The 17,686-nt window shown below is 42.6% G+C and overlaps 1 protein-coding gene across 1 annotated transcript in view; it reads left to right on the top strand.

Annotated features, from left to right (window-relative positions):
* The window catches only part of Nlg3 (Neuroligin 3), a 223,406-nt gene that overhangs the window by 171,474 nt on the left and 34,246 nt on the right, over window positions 1-17,686 (top strand). Inside the window, exon 2 of the mRNA XM_069120995.1 lies at window positions 13,895-14,053. Coding sequence (XP_068977096.1) covers window positions 13,895-14,053 — 159 coding nt within the window. The remainder of the gene's footprint in view (window positions 1-13,894; window positions 14,054-17,686) is intronic.

Raw genomic sequence — 17,686 nt, 5'->3', positions numbered from 1 at the left:
CGACGGGCTTAATTCGATTTCTCACGATGCCCTAGAGACGGCGCCGGCGGAGAAAAAGAGTGGCGCACCGTCGAAAATTTAATGGCCGGTGAAAGAACGTTAAAACTCGTCACTGTCATCGGGGATTCGCGGAAAATGCGTTACTTAAGGAACCGAAGGCTTTACCGAGAAATCTGCAGTTAAAATTCGTCTTCCCTTTGAACCTTAAAACTTAAAACTCATAAATTCTTTTCAAGAAGGAAAAGAAGGAGAAGAAGAGAAAAAGAGACTCATTGCGTCCAAGATAGAACGACGACCTACGATTCGCTTTAGAAATCTTAGGACACGACGTTTAACGAAACGACGACTTACCTCAGAATCTCGTAGTTTCTAGCCGGAAATTTCACCTCAGAATCTCGGGATACTGTGCAGCTCGACCGTGAATTCCTGTGGTTAACCAGTCCACGCGTTTAACTGCGCGTTAAATCGTCAAAAAAGGAACCAACGCTTCCGTGATTGCGTTTCACATCTGCTACCAAGAAGAGGTGGAAAACATTGGATGAGAACTAAATCAATTTTTCAAGGACGTTTCTCTTCTCGTGAAATCCAAAGGGAATGATTACGTATAAAACTGAAACAGAGATTCTGATTCAAGATTCCGAGTTCACAGACCAGCAATCAATAAAATTTCCTATTTTTTCGCGGCAAGGAGAAGCAGAAGCGAGCACGCGCGAATCCAATTACAGAGCTTACAAAGCCCACGAGCGCGTAACTAAATTTCAATGCATGGGGTTACGCGTGAAGGGTTCAGTGGCCTCCGGTTTCCCTGGGAACCTCTTTTCTTGCCTCCGGATGCGGAGTATTTCGTCGACGGTTTAAACTGCAGAAACGAGTAGCGGGCGTTAACGGTAATCCCCGAGATCGAGCGAAAGATTATCTCGCCGGGGAAGACGGCAACGACTCGGAAAATCGTAAGGAATCGTCGCGTCCTTGTTCGCAGCCCCGAATAATCTCCATTTGTCGCCGTAGTCATGCGCCCACGCTATTCCCGACCATGCGCCAGTTTCCCAAAGGCACGGCAGGATGCAAACGATGCGCCTGTAGAAATGTAAACAATAAAGAGAAACAGCGAAAACGGGATCAGAGGCGGTGCCACGCGATACCAAACGAAGAAACGCGTGAAACTCGCAGCTTCGCCAGTCTGTCGTTCTTGTACGAAGTAATTAAGCGATTAGAAGAGAAACAATTAAATTTCTGGATGAGATATGCTAGTTAAACCTTAATGAGTAACGAGAGGGTGATGATTTAAGGAAGACATTGAAAAGCAATAAACTCAAGAGGAATGGCTGGCTGAGTTTGAAATTTTCTATAGTAGAACCAACAAGAATATGTTCTGGATAGATCTTCGTGATGAAAGATCAGTGAATAAAGAATCAGTACCTGTCAATCTTGCAGTCTGCAGGTTCCGTTTTCCTTTTTTCGAAAGTTTTAAAACCGTTTCAAAGCTGTAAAAAATTGCAAGTTAATTTAACAAAAGGCATGACTAACCGGGAAGCTGTTAAATTATGTCATCAAAGAGAAACGTAGAATAATTAAATTAAGGAAATATACAAGCGTGGGGAAGGCAAATGGAATTGTTCGAACAACAAGGAAATAAATTCCGTTTCTAAGAATCTAGTTCCGTAAAAAGCCGACCTGAAAAAGGCTAATGTAAAACTTAGTACAAATAGAATTATTTAGAACTCTCGTTCTAAAAAATAAAAGCAAAGAAATTCTGGTAAAACATTCACGAGACTTTCGACCTTCGCTCAAGAAAGAAAAAGGGAAAAAGAACAAATATTTCAAAAGTTCAGACTTAATCATCGGTAACTTGTACTAAAACCATCAGTACCCCATGAAACTTGCCCTCCATTTTCTCCATCCATCTTTTTCGACTACTTATCCCCTGTCAGTCGAGCTTCATTACCTGGCGAAATAAATTCATGTCAAAGGGTCTTTCCATCGCTGCGATTCGACATAAATCATGGTGACCGGATGGTGGCCAGCCAGGTCGGTTCCTGCTAGGTCGCGCAATAAATTATTTAATTTAACATTAGGTAGGAATAAGGTACTCTCGGAGAGAAGCAAGAGAGGAGGGACTCGAGGTTGAAGTACGCGGGTTCGAGGGAGACAGCCTTAACAGGGTCGGACGTATGGCACCTCCCTTGGCGTGTACCGTATTAAATTTATGCCACTCGTATAGCTTGCCCGCCTGCATAGAGGCGAGAAAGAGAAGGTCAGAGACGCTAAAAGAGGCTGCACACGCGCTCGTGTAAATGAGAGATACGAATAAAGGGCGGGGGAGCGGGCTCCTTCAACCCCTGCCAGAGACCTGTTCCTTAATTCGTTCAATTTCGTGGCTGCTGCAAGAGTAATCGCGCCAGATTGGATGGCATTACCGGATCATAAAGGCTCTAAGGCGGGACAATTATGATAAGAAAGTAGGCCACCGTTGCTGATGGCAGCGACGCACGAAGATACGTTCGAAGCAGGAATTCACCGGTCATTCGACCTCGCCGATTCGATTCACAGAGGTCGGCCGTTATACCAGCTCTAGATACACGCTTTAATTACAGGTACATTGTATCTTCGAAAGGTTAGGTAAGGTAGGAAGGAAACGGAAGAAAAGCTTTGCTCTGAAATTCTGGCTCTTGGTTCTCCGCTCTTTACTCGACTCTTTGCTTCCTTTCGAGGATTGACTGCTTTTTAAATATCGCGATTTTGCGCGATAGAAACCTGATGTGTTAGGACACGGACATCCTCGTTATTCCGTTTGCTTCTAATTTCCGCGAATAGAAGTCGAACCAACGGCATCGCAGCCTCTGTCGGTGAAAACAGCTCGAAGAAGGAAGTACGCGATTCAAATATGTTCGCTAACTTACGTTTTGCGTGAAACGGAAAACGAATCGAATACCTTGAGAAGCTCGAAACGTTCAGGATATGAAAAGCGTTCCGTATTTCCATGTTTCTTCTCTTAATACGGTTCTGCCTTCAAATTTTCTTCCTCGTGCACATTTGAATAATAAATTACATACTTCTTCCTTGTCATATTTTTTGCTCTAAGCTACTATTTCTAGTAGCTTGCCAAAAGTATTTCCCTACGGAAGCGTGTTCAATCTTATACAACGCACAGCTTCAGAGGTGCGAAATTATTTAAGCAACAGCTCGTAGTTGAAAACTTGATTTCCCGTCAAGCAATGAAACGCCAGTTGATCTTAATTTCTTTAAACGGTAGCGTACGATATTGCGATGAACTAGTCGATGGATCAACGGATGAAACAAAGTACGTACTATCGAATAATAGGCATTGCGATCAAGAGCGGAAACGCGTGGTACCTTTAGGTTGGAGACAAATGCCCGATGTAATTTCAGCCACGACTCGTTGCCACGGCTTCCTATTTAATTCTCCGACTCCTTTCACCACGGCGGAATTAAAATATTCGTGGAAACGTGGGTGAAAATGGAAACGGCATCTCGTGCAATTGGTAGTGCGTTCGCACAAGCGTGCACAATACAACGAGGAAATTTAATTTCATTACGAGCCTGTCTGGACTTTTTCTAGTCGACTAAAGTATCGACCGTGGACGTACCCTTGATCTCTCTGACATTTTATATCAATTGGGAATTAACCGCGACCCCGAACCGCTATACTTTCGTACCTCGTTAATTACGTTCGTCAGACGTAATCATCTCATCGTAGTTTTTCTTTTTAATTCATTTCGCTGTGATAGCAAGACAAATGCCATTCATAAATATGCGAGGAAAAATCATAACCATAACACAAGCAGGATTTACATGTTTAATTACGCAGACGAAGCTGAAAATTAGCATACGTTTTTTTAAAACTTAAATGGCTTAAAATCGAAAGGACTTTTTCCACGAAGGGCATTAAAGAAGGACGAAAACGCGAGGCTCTTCATGGCGTTGCTTTCGGCCTCGTTCATGAACAAAACAGCCAGATGTATTTCATTTTTAACCGTATATCCCTTTCAACGCGGTCGCTCGATTTAATTAGCATAAGTCTGGCAGGCTGTGGGCGACGGCGAGCTCGAAAGGCACTGCTCTACCCTCGGGGAAAATTACCACGATTGCCGTGAAAATGCGCACCCCAGAAAACTCCACGTCCCTTCTCTCCTTTCTACGTATCTTGCACCATTCTGTGTCCATCTAAAGACGTGGCCATGACGTACGCCGTGCTACGGGGCTGTAAAAGAGATACGAATCGCTTTCACGCAGGATTTTTCGTTTCAAAATGCAAAACATAATATTTCCACTTAAGTGTCTATTAGATCTTAAAATATCGTCACTTTTTCTGGACACTGGTTTATTTAATTTTTATTCGATATCACCGGTGATTTGTCGACGTCAACGGCTCTATGCAATTGTAAATCTTCCCGTTCCATATTTCACGCAGTCGTAAATTGGCTCCCATCCAAATTTCAAACTCCATCGATTCCTTTATTCGTGCCGACCTTTTGAATTTCACCCACGACCGGCTGAATTTCAACGTGATATATCACGATATATGTAATTTCCAGGTTCACCCATACGTCTTCTATGGCGTTCCTTAGCATTTCTCCCATCTATAATTTCTTTCATCGCGCGAATGCATTTTTGCAACCGTACGACAAATCCACTATCCACCAACTGTCTCCCTTACGTCATTCCGCGATCGTCTTCGGAGGATTTCCTTTTACTATGCCGGAAGCTATCACTATCGCTAACCTTATCAACCTCTTGCCGTTCTTTTGCAACTATAACAACATCGCAACAACGAGAGTGGTATTATCTCGACGAGCACGCCGCTCCGCTCCCACGCACGCACGGTGATCACAGTGTTGATAAGCGCGCCATCATCGTCCTTATCTGAACGCCATAATCCTGGTCGTGTCACTGCCCAGGCTGCGGCATAGAGTGTTACATTACATCCGCAGCCGAGCTTGTTGCTTTCGCAGTTCATTGTCCGGTTAAATCTACCGTTAACCGTGCGGCCTTCTCAATGGCTTTCAGACCGCGCGAACCCGCGCCGAATACTCGCGCGAGCCACCCTTCCTGAAAGGGAATCGCCTACTAGCCGGAACGAAGAGAAGGGATTTTATAATGCGCCGGTTAATTAATGGCTCGAGTATGCTCGAGGATGAACGAGCTACTCCAGACCTTCTCGAGAAACTCTTCGCGGTCTTACCTCGTGCAAACGTGGTTGGAACTCGAAGATTTTTGCTTTCGCGCGATTTGATTAGTCGAACAGAATATTATACGTGGAAATATTACCTGCAGGAAGACGGTGCACGCTCGAAGGACGCGGGAATTTGGAACGACGACTAGCCGGATAGGTAGAAATCCGCATATATTTTTCAATTCGATATTTTTCTTCTTCGATGATTTACGGTGTTTCGTTTCGGATGACGATTGACGTAAAATAAGATATACGAGCGACTAAAGTCGATCGCGAAAATAACTTTTAAACAACTCGTGAGCCTTTTCCCCTAACGTGTGCGCACGTTGTTGCAAAGTTTTTTTTGTTAAATCTGGTTATGACGCACGTATACGATATATACGTATGTGTACGTATACGTGTACAGTTCCATATTGAATAAAAAACAGTCGAGAGTTTCAATACATAGGTAAACTTCGTGCGTCATCAAAGCTTTTCCCAATGAGTTCGGTTTCTGTTTCTGTAAGCTATTACTTCCAGGTTTATAAACCACCTTCCATCGTGCCTCTCATTACTACGTATAAAAAGAAACGCACACACTCTTAGGATTATTTTATTATATTATGTATTTATGTAGATGAATATATTTTTAATAGCGACTGAATAAGAATCTGAATTAGCGACTCGAAGTAACTATAACTTGTACTTTTGCGATCTACCTGGATAAGTTTAATTAAATGTTATGTAAATAATTTACACGCTTTGCTAGATTTCCGAAGCACCGGGATTTATTTAACTTCATAATGAAATTTATGTGTAAATAACGAAGACTTGTATACGTGGTATTTAACTGGGTTGATATACGGTCGTTTTTAACGCGAACAGTAAACGTTTAATGTTAACATTGTTACTCCATCCTCCATCCTCGAAATAATTAATAACGCTAGTGGGTTAACGAAAATTTGTAAATTGATTATAATATCTCATTCGACGTGCTAATATTACCTTTACCTTCCTATTTCTTCGTTAACGCATTCTCTTCTGTACTAAACCCTAAAACCGACAGATTCGTTCTAAACGAAAAGTAACCAAAATCCTCCACAAACAAGCGAGAACAGAAAGCTTAAAGGTACACGTACGATATCTCGCACGACGTGCTAATATTACCTTTACCTTGCTATTCCTTCGTTAACAATGCCTTCTTTTTCCAAACCGTCGGATCGACAGTTTCATTCTGAATGAGAAATAGTCGAGAATTTCCACAGACGCGCGAGAACGGAAAGCTGGAAGATACGGTTGAAATAAGGTATCGTTAAATCGAAGACCAAGAGTCGCGACGTTGAAACACGGCCGCCTGACAAGGGAACGTAGGGTGGGAATGCGAAACTCGATTGACGACGACGACGAGGAGGAGCGTATCCAATTCGTTTCGCTTCGCGCCAGCCAGTTTTCTTGGGCGCCGGTGCGCGAGATATTTAATAAAAAAGTTGACATTTCCTGCGGGGCCTTTTGCTGCCTTTTTCTTCTTGTCTTATTTCACCGAGAACGCAAAGCGACGGAAGGGAATCCGTCCCATCGACGTTGTACAGCGTGTCGCTCGGTTTCGTCGACGTTTCCCCATCCAAAGCATTTCCACTAAGCAACCCTCCCGTGCATCATTTTCGTATAAGCAACGTTTCATCCCCGTCGTTTCCATTCCATTCTCTCTGTGCGGCGTGCTCATTTAACCCTGATGGCCAACCATCTGTTACTCCGTTTCATCTTCTCCCGTCGAGCACGTGAAAGATCATGAAAACATGAGCTTTGATCGATCGTGTTTTGCGCCAAGAAGAAAGTTGTCTGCCGGTTCGTGGTTATGGGCCAGAATGTTTCCCCTAATTCATGCCACCTCGGTATTTTAGAGGGCTGTTTTTCCAAGTTCATTCGATAAATGGATGCCTGTTATCTCGTTCTCGACGAGCATCCACGTATTACTTCTACAAACTTCTGGGAATTACTTCGGAACCGATCGCACACGGCTAGCGTTTCTCTCGCATCAAGAGACTCATTCCCAACTCGTCGAACTCCGAGTGAAAAGTCTATTTGACAAGCATCGAACTGCGCGGTAACATATAACCCTCTGCTTTTTTCCTCCCCATAGGCGGTGGCTCCTACAAAAGCGTTCGAATTCTCTTCAAACGATCGTGCACGAACTCGTTTCGCGGCACCAAACGTTTTTCCCTCTTTTCCATACATTCATCTGCATTTCATTTCTGTTCCCAAAAATTCCAACCCCAGGGCTATCGACGAAGCAAAAATCAATCCCTAAAAGAGACGTCGATACTCTCGCGGTTCCTCGACGAGGGGAAACTTCAGACGAAACGACATCATCCATCGTTCACACCTTTGAAACTCTCTGTCAGTCTGTTTTTCCACCTAGAGCAGTCGAACGAGGTAAAAGCGTAAGTTCATGCTGTGAAATTTGTTTCAAGCCTGTTTAAAGAAAAAAAAAGAAGGAAACGCGTTTCATCCTGTATGCCAGGATGTTTGTTGGAGGGACACTAAAGTTGGAAAACGTCTCTATATTTCGACGTGTCAGCGAACTAGCGAAATGTAGGTCGTCCCGCGGAAGCCACTCTCCGGAGGATTCCGGAAAAACAATCGGCCGGATCTTCCCCCAAGTTTGTGTCGGGCCGGTGATTCCATCGGCGCCACTTCGCAACCACCGATTTTTCCCTTCCGATTGAGAAAATTGAAATGGCTCGCTTTCAGCGGTGATTCGGTCGCGCGTGATCCATGGGATGTGTTCATGAATATTCTCTCTGTTGGCGATTAACGTGTAGATTGCAGCGAAGTTTGAGGTAGATGTTTTGGTTTCCCAAAAGAGGTAAAAGAAATATGATAATAAATCATTGTATTCGATGTGTATCGTAAAAGACCGATAAAAATAAATTGCTTGTTTAATGAAATTTTCTATCGTAATTATCAAAAATACTCTCGTAAATATCGCAAGATCATAGGATCGTAAAGAAAAAAATACCGTAAGAGAAAGAAGTTTCGCGATATAGATAAACAACGGTCCATTATTTTTCATATCTACGAGAAATGCGCGACGCGAAGGGTGGTACCCTTCGAAAATGCTGAATAGGAAAAAAGTTGAGCAGACGAGGATCAGGGATAAGAAAAAGGTCAAAGTAATGGAACAACGCGGAAGTCGGAGAATCAGCGCCATTCCCTTTCGAGCTTCGCCGCTAACAATTCACAAACATTCTACCAAAATCCACTTACCTTATCGCAATTTCTTCTCCGTGAATATAACGAAGATACAGTGTTGACAAAGGCTTGGAGGGGAACATGAGAAAACAGCTGAAAACGGCGATATAGTACGTAGTAGAGAACAGTTTCAGATTGTACCCGGGATAAAGGTGGCCACCCTACGCTTGGACTTACAGTCGAACACGCAGTTAGCATGCTAAGCAGAATTACATCGTGTTAGTCTAGTTTATATCTCGTAATATTCCCACGAGTGCATTGTCAGGGCCGCGGACCGTTCGGCGGAAAGGGCGCGTCGATGAAAACGCGGTTCTGCCGGCTGCATACAAAATCCGATTGTTCCGACGGTATGACGCAGTGGCCGAATAGTTTGGTGCTCAGCACCGAACCGGAGTATTCCGTGCAGAATTGCTAGCGCTATTTAGAATCAGAGGAACAGCAGAATTCGTCGCAAAGATCGTTAACCTAACAGAGGGTTTCAATGTTGATGCGACCGACGTTATCGGTAACCGTGTCTGTAGACTTAGATAACAATAACATCTCTGTCGATCCGCAATTACCTAAATATTAGAATCGCGGTGTAACTCCGATCGGCAACTTCGATTTACTCAGGCAATCGATCGCATGAACTGGGTTTTTAGGTCGAGTTCCTAGTCAACTATCATGTTGGGAAAAAATCGAGGGTGTATACCAACAAGTTATACGCGAGAATATTTCACGACTAATTTAGCTTTAGGTATGGTGGAACTTAGATTGCAACGATGTTACTCCAGCCAAAGGGCTCCAGGCTACATCAACTTCCACAAGTTGCCTAGACTGGCAACCGATTCTTGAACACAGGTAATTCTCTTGACATCGGCTGTGCTTAGAATATCTCGTGTTTATGGCAGAACCTGTTACGTAAGCTCTGCTGACAAGTTTCTAAAGCTGGAAAACCTCTTTACTCTATAGTCTACAGACAAGAACAAAATATGAAGAAATAACAGGAAATCTGAAGGAATGAGAATCTCGAAGCTATTTCGAAATTTCCTATAGCACGGCAAAGGAAGCTGGTTTCATTGTTTGTAAAGGGGATACATCGGAGATACACGTCAAGTACGGCGGATGTAGATTGCTGAGCGATTACCGTGGCGACGAAGCCATTTCTACGAAACGCCAATTGGGAGATGTATAGAATTCAATTCGGAAGTAATAAAAAGTTTCCTGCTCCTCTTGTCCCCTCCTCTATCCGGCCCAACTTTCCGTAAATAGGAGACAAAATAATGCTAAGAATTCTAAAGCTATCGTTGCTTTCGGTCAGATCATTCATCGCGAAGGATAAGCTAAAGGGAAAATCTATTACTAGAAAAATTTCACGCTTGCATTTACATTCAATTAATTCGGAAAAAGATTTTCACGATGTAAACACGGTGAAACATTATCACGATGGCTTATCGAACAAACGTAATCTGTTTCTCAACGCGTTTTCCAAGAAAGAAGGACCGCGCGATCCTAAAGCGACGACATTGCATTTAGAAATTGAGTTCGCCTTGGAAACCTGCAGCTCGATCGTATCTCTTCCATTTTCTGCTTTCTTACGTCCAAGCCCCATGAAATACTTTTTAGAGATACGTTGCCATTTGTATCAAGGAACAGGATCTCTGCGGAAGCTCGCGAGACTATGAAGCGCAACGGATAGAAAATCCTCCTCTACTTTGAGAAATCGTCGTTCCAATAGGACAAATCTTTTGTATTTGAACACCCATCGATGCCACGACAAACTACTTTTCATTTTCCATTAGCTAACACAAGTAGATGCATTTTAATTTTCATTTATCGAATAAGAGTCGTTATTTATTTTTATAATTAAAGAAAGCTATCAAGACAAAGATATTCGTCGAAGAAGCGTCTGAAAAATAAAGCGATTAAGGAGGAGGGTCGTCGTCGTTACGATTGATAACATTCCCGTTCAGCAACTCCCGTTGAAACAGTCGAACACGCGGCTTTATGAATATGTAAAGTACGTTAGAGGCGTTGCCGGCACACGAAACTGTTTGCACATCGTATCAAATATTGACAGTGCTCTGGTAAATTTATTCACCGGCTGAAATAATGTATCGCGCCCGCCCGATAAAATCGAATGTCCCGCGCGCGCCTTAACGCCGCCTGACACGCGGTAGAACACCGAATGCGTCATCCGAGGATCGGTCAAACTACCGGATGAAAAATTTCGATCGAGCAAATTTGCACACCGATTAAATCCATCCTTGTAACGTTGGTCCTTACGCGCTCTAGACAATATTTCTCGACGTCAGTTTTCATTCTTCGTGGAGAAAACGGGCGACTGGCGTTAATCGAGGATCTAAAATCGACTCGCGACAGTTTCTTATATCAGGGCTGTAAGTATGAAACCGGAATTTGCCTATAGATGGCCCTAGCTGATAATGTAGTTATCACTAAACTGCGTCATTGATGCCAAAAGTCTTTGTTGACATCTCACAAACATTTTCGACTCAGAACAATACAAGTTTCATACGACAGCATAGTTTGTAATAGCGTTGAACATGTCAAATTTTGTGCCTGGAAACTACGATTTGCGGACAGCATTGATTTTCTGTTACCATTTGAAGAAAACTGCTGCAGAATCGCATCGAATGCTTGTCGAAGCTTACGGTGAGCATGCCCTTGGTAAATCACAGTGCTTTGAGTAGTTTAAAAAATTCAGAAGTGGCAATTTTGACGTGAGGAACGAAGAACGTGGAAGACCACCGAAAAGAAGGGTGTGATCTATTATGAGCTGTTAAAACCTGGCGAAACCGTTAATACTGAGCGCTACCGACAACAAATGATCGATTTGAATCAAGCTTTGCGTGAAAAACGACCGGAATATCAAAAAAGGCAACACAAAGTAATTTTGCTTCGTGATAATGCACCATCGCATACAGCAAAATCGGTCAAGGAAACGATCGAAGCGTTCAGTTGGGAAATACTTTCGCACGCGGCTTACTCACCAGACTTGGCTCCGTCCGATTACTATTTATTTGCATCGATGGGACACGCACTTCAGCACTTCACTTCTTACGAAAATGTACGAAAATGGCTCGATGACTGGTTTGCCTCAAAAGAACGACAGTTTCTTTGGCGTGGCATCCACCAATTGCCAGACAGGCGCGAAAAATGTATAGCTAGCGATGGGCAATACTTCGAATAAAATATTTTTAATCATTTTCATACAATAAAGGTGTATTTTCTATACAAAAATTTCGGTTTCATATTTACATACCTGGTATATGTAACATTGAGAAATGTGGCAGAGGATATAAATTGAAAATAAATTTCTATTTGTCGTTTGACTCGGGTTAAATCGCTACGCCAAGAAAACTTGTTTTGGAGAAGGGAAAATATCTGCTCCGTAAAGTTGCACAACGTGAAGTAACGGGTACAAAAAACGGCTTAATAAAGCGCCAGATAAAATTGGGCCGAGAACGTATCGCCGGATAAGCAACGCGGTTCGCTGTGCGAAATATTTCAGAAGCACAGGTCCGAGACAGTGTTACGCGACGGAACACGAAGGAATAAAGGAAAACGACAGACGATTTTAAGAAGATAAGATAGGAGAAAGAAGATCAAAGAAAAGAGCTCGAGTAACGGGCGAAACAATCAGTAGAGAACCATTGTAAAGAAGAGGGAAGAGAAAGAGAGAAATGGAAAGGATAGAAGCTTAGTGGAACTTTAGAAGAAACCAAGTATTGAGAAACGGGCAATTACAAATATAAAAGTCGAGTTATTACGAGGGATTGTATTTCATTGAGAATTTTCATTTAGATGAAATTAACCTTCCATGTTTTCCTATCGTCGTCTCTGCCACCCCTTTTGACTTTTTGCCATTGTGTGCGATTTCTTACTGTTACGCATTTAGTGATCGTTTCATCGTATCCGACAATAGGATTTTATTACGATTTGATCGTATTTTCGCATGATTCATCGCTTGACATTGTTCCACCTCTTCATTAAAGAGTCTTTGTTTAATGAGCAGAAGCATTATCGAACCTGTTTGAACCAATTCTCGGCTATTCTATCGTAATCGTTTACCCATTGTTAGTGAAAGACAAAACGTTTCACGAGAGTGACAGGAAGAAAGGAATTTATGCGAATCGACTTTCCTCCCTCTGAAACTTTGTTTGACCGAGTGAAGAGGAGAAAGGAGGGAAAGGCAGAAGTGAATATCGCGTGCTGGCGCCGTTTAGTGGGAGATTTTCTCTTTTTCATTAAAAGTTACAAGGGGACTAATCGAATTGCCAGTGTTACGGTTTTCCCTCTTTACGAGGTCACAATTCGATTAATAAAAAGGGAAAACCCTAAGGAAGAGAGTCGAATTAAGTATTTAATAAGCTCTATCTCTCGTAATTTCATTGGCGCGAAGTCTTCAACAGAAGAGACATCATCCTCTTTCCAAATTCTTCTTCGTGTCGGATTCATTTTGTAGATTCCAGCTCCTATTGGATTCCATTTCCCTTCGCGGCAGCCAATTTCTCGATGAAAAACGGCACGAAGGGAAATCGAATCGCGCCGTTTGAACACTATAGCTCACACAGGGACGTGTGTGGTAATGCGTGATTTGTTGAATTATGACCGAGGTTGTTGTTCGCCACAGCGATCATGCTCACGTGTGTTCCAGTCCTGTATTAGCATACTAAATCCGATTGACGTACTCAGCTCGCGTTCGTGAACCCTCGTTTTAATTACCTCGAATGCGATACGTCGTGCGTCGCCACACAGGCAATGTTTCTAGCCACTTGTATACTAAGAATTCTATCCTTAACTATTTGAACGTTGCATATTGCGAATTAATGCCTTCTCTCGCACACGCAGAAACTTATCTGCCCGAAATTTTGTTATCGTTCGGTTCATTTTGTACTCGTTAGTGGAGAAACGAGCAGACGTCGATGATTATGAGGTCGTTTCCATTTCAACGTAGCAACACAGTCAATAATGTTACACAGAATTTAGCTACTTACGTTACCATCGTTCGCTTTAACGAGAGTTCACCGTGCACGCCGGTGGTACCTTAATATTTTCTACGGGTCGGTCATTACACGGAAACGACCGGGATAATGCTGTCGTTTTTGCCCGCGTGCAAAGATACCCGTAACAAGGCGTTCGATTTTGCTCCGGGAACATTTTCATTTACCCTTCGATGAGTTGCAATCTCCGGTACTCGTGGAATTTTCTACTTCATATCGTTGATATGCTCGTAATTAACCACCTGTACGTGAACTTTCGATAACCTGTTATCGAGATAGACGACCTATTCGACGGTAGAGAGACGTTCGGTTAGATTCTGTAGACAAACTTGCCGATAATCCTTTACGGTGGCGTCAAAAGTTTATAGAACGGCACCTTTGAAAAATGGATCTTTAAGGATGCGCGACGTGAACTATCAAGTGTCAGCAGTGCCGATCGATCAGAGAATAATTTTATTGATTACAGCTGGCGCGAGGGACGGAGGAGGAAGGAGATACCCGGTGATCGTGTTCGTGCACGGCGAGAGCTATGAATGGAGCAGCGGCAACCCCTACGATGGCAGCGTGCTGGCGAGCTACGGGGGTGTCGTCGTCGTCACCATAAATTACAGACTCGGTATTTTAGGTGAGTAATTACGCTCCTCTTTCTCCTCTATTATTGGAAAGAAAAATTTTAATTTACCATTTGCTATCATTATTACTCTTCCCTCTTTATTATAAGTATATAATTTGTTGACGTTCGTCTTGCGAACTTACCGGGAGATCTAATGTTAGAAAACAGAATTAATTCTTTCGTTATTAATCAACCAAAATTAAGTAATCACACACACACACCAATTCTGAAATATTACCAGATATTGACCAGAAACCACCCTCGTCATAGCGAGAACGAGCGTAGGCGAAGAAAATTCCGATAGTCAACGTCTCCACCATGGAAGGGTCGGTCGAATTAATCTCGATCCCTTGACGAACGTCAGCGAGTTAAACTTTGTCACCCAATTTCTGGAGATTCAGCAACTCTGGCCGGCATACCTATCACAGAGGCGAGCCAATCGTTACCGCTTCGAACGCTCCCTTAATTACGTGCGTGCAGAAGTTGGCAACGGTAAGGTCGCACGAACGTGGATTACAAGACCCGTCTCGTCGATGAGACGGCTGGTAGCCATTAGCATGCGGACTGTGCATCTTAGTCGAATGAGCCAATAAAACTGGTTACTCCTTTCTCCGACTTTGTCTATTGTTTCAATTTGTTTTAGTGCGTGAGCGAGTCGCGTTAAAATTTGTTAACCTTGTTAAACAATCAGGCAAACAAAATCGCCGCGTGAAATACGTAGGAAACTTAAACATATTCGAAAAACTACGTGTACGAGATAATTTAATTTCCAGATTAAAATTTCTTCTTGGGCTAATTCGGAGCTGACAAAAGATTCGATCGCTTGTTTGAGAAATCAAAAAGAAACGTAAACTCAAATTCACATTCCTCGATCATTGAATTTGCAACGATTCGATGTATCTCCTGTAGAGAAACCTTTTAGAAAGAAAGACTAAGGAAAGTGAAAAAAGGGAAGAAAATAAAATCAAAGAGCACGGTATTTGCTGGCGCGGCCAGGTAGAGAGGATCGAAAGTCAGAGCGGGTTGCCAGGCAACAGTAGCGACCAAATCTAATAGGAAACTCATTATGGCCGTGTCTTCCGTTTCACCAAACTAAATTCTTGACTCTGCCTCCGTTTCCGTGACAGTGGCGGCCACCATCCTCGTCCCTGCGCCGCCAATATAATACTCGCTTCCTCGCGTTATGATAATATATTCCAGTTACGTCAGCACGATTCTTCGACGTCTCTGACAAAGAGCTAGAGAGAGAGAAAGAGAGAGAGAGAGAGAGAGAGTCGGACGACGTTGCCGGCCGGAGGCACGTATTCCTACGAGCGAACCAGCAGACGTGGCTCGCGGAGATTAATCGAGATTTCAGTGCGCAGCCAATTGTCGAAGCGAGTTAACTTCCTGTAATTAAGAGTCGAGCTGTAGCCAACGGGATATGACACGAATGGAACGTCTGTGAACTTTTTTCGAGAATTCGAACCGCTTCTTTCCTTAAGAAGAGAGTCTCTTTGTGGGATTTACGAGGACTATCCTCTCTGGAGATTCTCTAATTCGCTTCTGATATGTTTCTTCTGGACTTCTGGGACAAGTAGAGTAAAAATACTTACCCTTGATTTTTGTGAGGTTCTTGGACAAGTATTTAAGGTAATCTCTAAATATTTTCCGATTTTCTTCGTTTCCTAAATAACACCACGCATGTGGTTTCAGATTAATTTAAAAATTAATTGTAAATTAATCGTACATTGTTTATACCTGTTCTTTTCTAAACTACGTTTTCTAAAGACATTTTGATGAGATTTTTCAATAACATTTGAGTTTGTCCAAAGAGTACAAATTATGGTAAATTACAAAAAAACATATTTTAACCGTGAAAGAAAACAGTTAGAGGACATTTGACCACTTGAGGCGATGGATTTTCATTCTTGGATCGTAATTTTTTCCGAGGAAACAACGCGCCACAGCTAAATCCGAATTTTTAAGCTCGCCCGCCGTTAATTTCCCACGTAGCTGTTGTAGCAGAGAAGCTTCGCCGTGTCACGAATATTCTTCCACCCTTTTTCTCCCTGCGTTTCCCTGTTGTCCTTTTGTCCTGGTAAAGTGACGAGGAGCGGTACACGTTCTGTGAAACGTGGACGATGTAACGAGGTTCCGTTTCTTGAATTACATCCACCAGCATTTTGCCCGTCAGCAGAATTTTATACGTTTAACGTTCACTTCAATTTGTCCTATCAATTTCTCAAATTTCTCATACGCTTTTAATTATTTATGTGATTTTAATTATCACCGTTTTAAAAAGATTACTCGTCTGACGTATTATAAAACGCAGTTCCTCGATCGAGAAACTGTATCGTTTATCTTGCTCGAATCAGTAAAACGATATACGCTAGTTTGTCTAGAAATAATTCTTCTTTTTTATTACCGCAAGTCAGGCTTCTGTCGAAAGAATGGAAATGAAAAACGGTGGTCGATTTGATGTAGAGGTAGAGTGACGTTAAAAACATGCAGCGTTCCGTTCCACGGGACATTTGTAAAATAAGAAACTTCGCTGAGAAAATATAGCGCCGAAATGAAAGTTTGCATAGTCATGAAGGAAAAATTTATTCGATCGAATGGAATGAAAATAACAAGGGAATAGTTGAATTTCGTGTTGAAAGCTACACTGCAGCTACGGGAAAATTACGAAGCGTAAGATATTACTTAACTTTCGAAGGTTTTTGCATGCCACATAGTTTCGCACTTTATCGAATCTTAATAAATTCGTTACCAAGGAAATCGAATCAACGTTGCTCGTTGTTAGAAAAATCTCCATTGCTCGCGAGTATATAAATTTTTAGTCGAAACGAGTTTTCACGTACATATTCGAGAAAAAAGAAGGATCCATCTTCTCACCGCCAAAAGAAATAAAGTCCACTGAAGTCCAATCAAAAGCCAATTAGCGATTGTTGTGGCAAAAGTGCAAAGGTGGAGAAAGATAAAAGGTGACAAAGAAGAGAACGGCGAACCAGTGTAAAAGTGGTGGAGGCGTAAAAAATATCGAAATTTGATTCCATCGTTAGTTCAGCGAAACGGAAGGGTGTCGGTTTCAGGAAGCACTTTCTTCTCGTGGTCACTCTTCCTATTTTCTTTTACTTTTTTTCGCCGTTTTTCCTTCGACTGGCAAAAATGACGGGGAGGCATTGTGTCGAACGAAAAGTGGCGATGGTTCGGGGGGTTGGTGGGCGAAAGGATGTAGTAGAGGGTGGTGGGCGATATCCAGCCGCGGCTGTGCACGCCCATGTACCGGAAAATTTAAATCAACGAGTAACGTTCAGCAGTTCCATTGTAACGAGAAGAATAGGAGACACGGAAGCTCAGTACGACAGATACGCCGGAGGTTGAATATCAAATGGGATATGACCGGTGGTTTATTTCTATTCCAGTTTCGCACGTTTTCCACCCTCCTCTGTTCTATGCACCCTCGTTTTCGTTGGTTCCCGTCGATCTTTCTCGTTTTTCTAACCACCGTACTGTCTACTTCGTTTTCCCTCGTCAGAAGTCATCGAAAAATCGAACGGAATTCCGTATTCTGGAAACAAGTTTCGAAATCGTCCTTTTATTTCGTCCCATTTTCTCTCTTTTGCAATCTATTTCTTTTCTTCCCTCTTGCACGATTCTACG

This window comes from Bombus flavifrons, chromosome 9 (genome assembly GCF_040668555.2).
Source record: "Bombus flavifrons isolate JBK064 chromosome 9, iyBomFlav1_principal, whole genome shotgun sequence".
Taxonomy (NCBI): domain Eukaryota; kingdom Metazoa; phylum Arthropoda; class Insecta; order Hymenoptera; family Apidae; genus Bombus; species Bombus flavifrons.
This window is presented reverse-complemented; position numbering and strand designations above follow the sequence as displayed.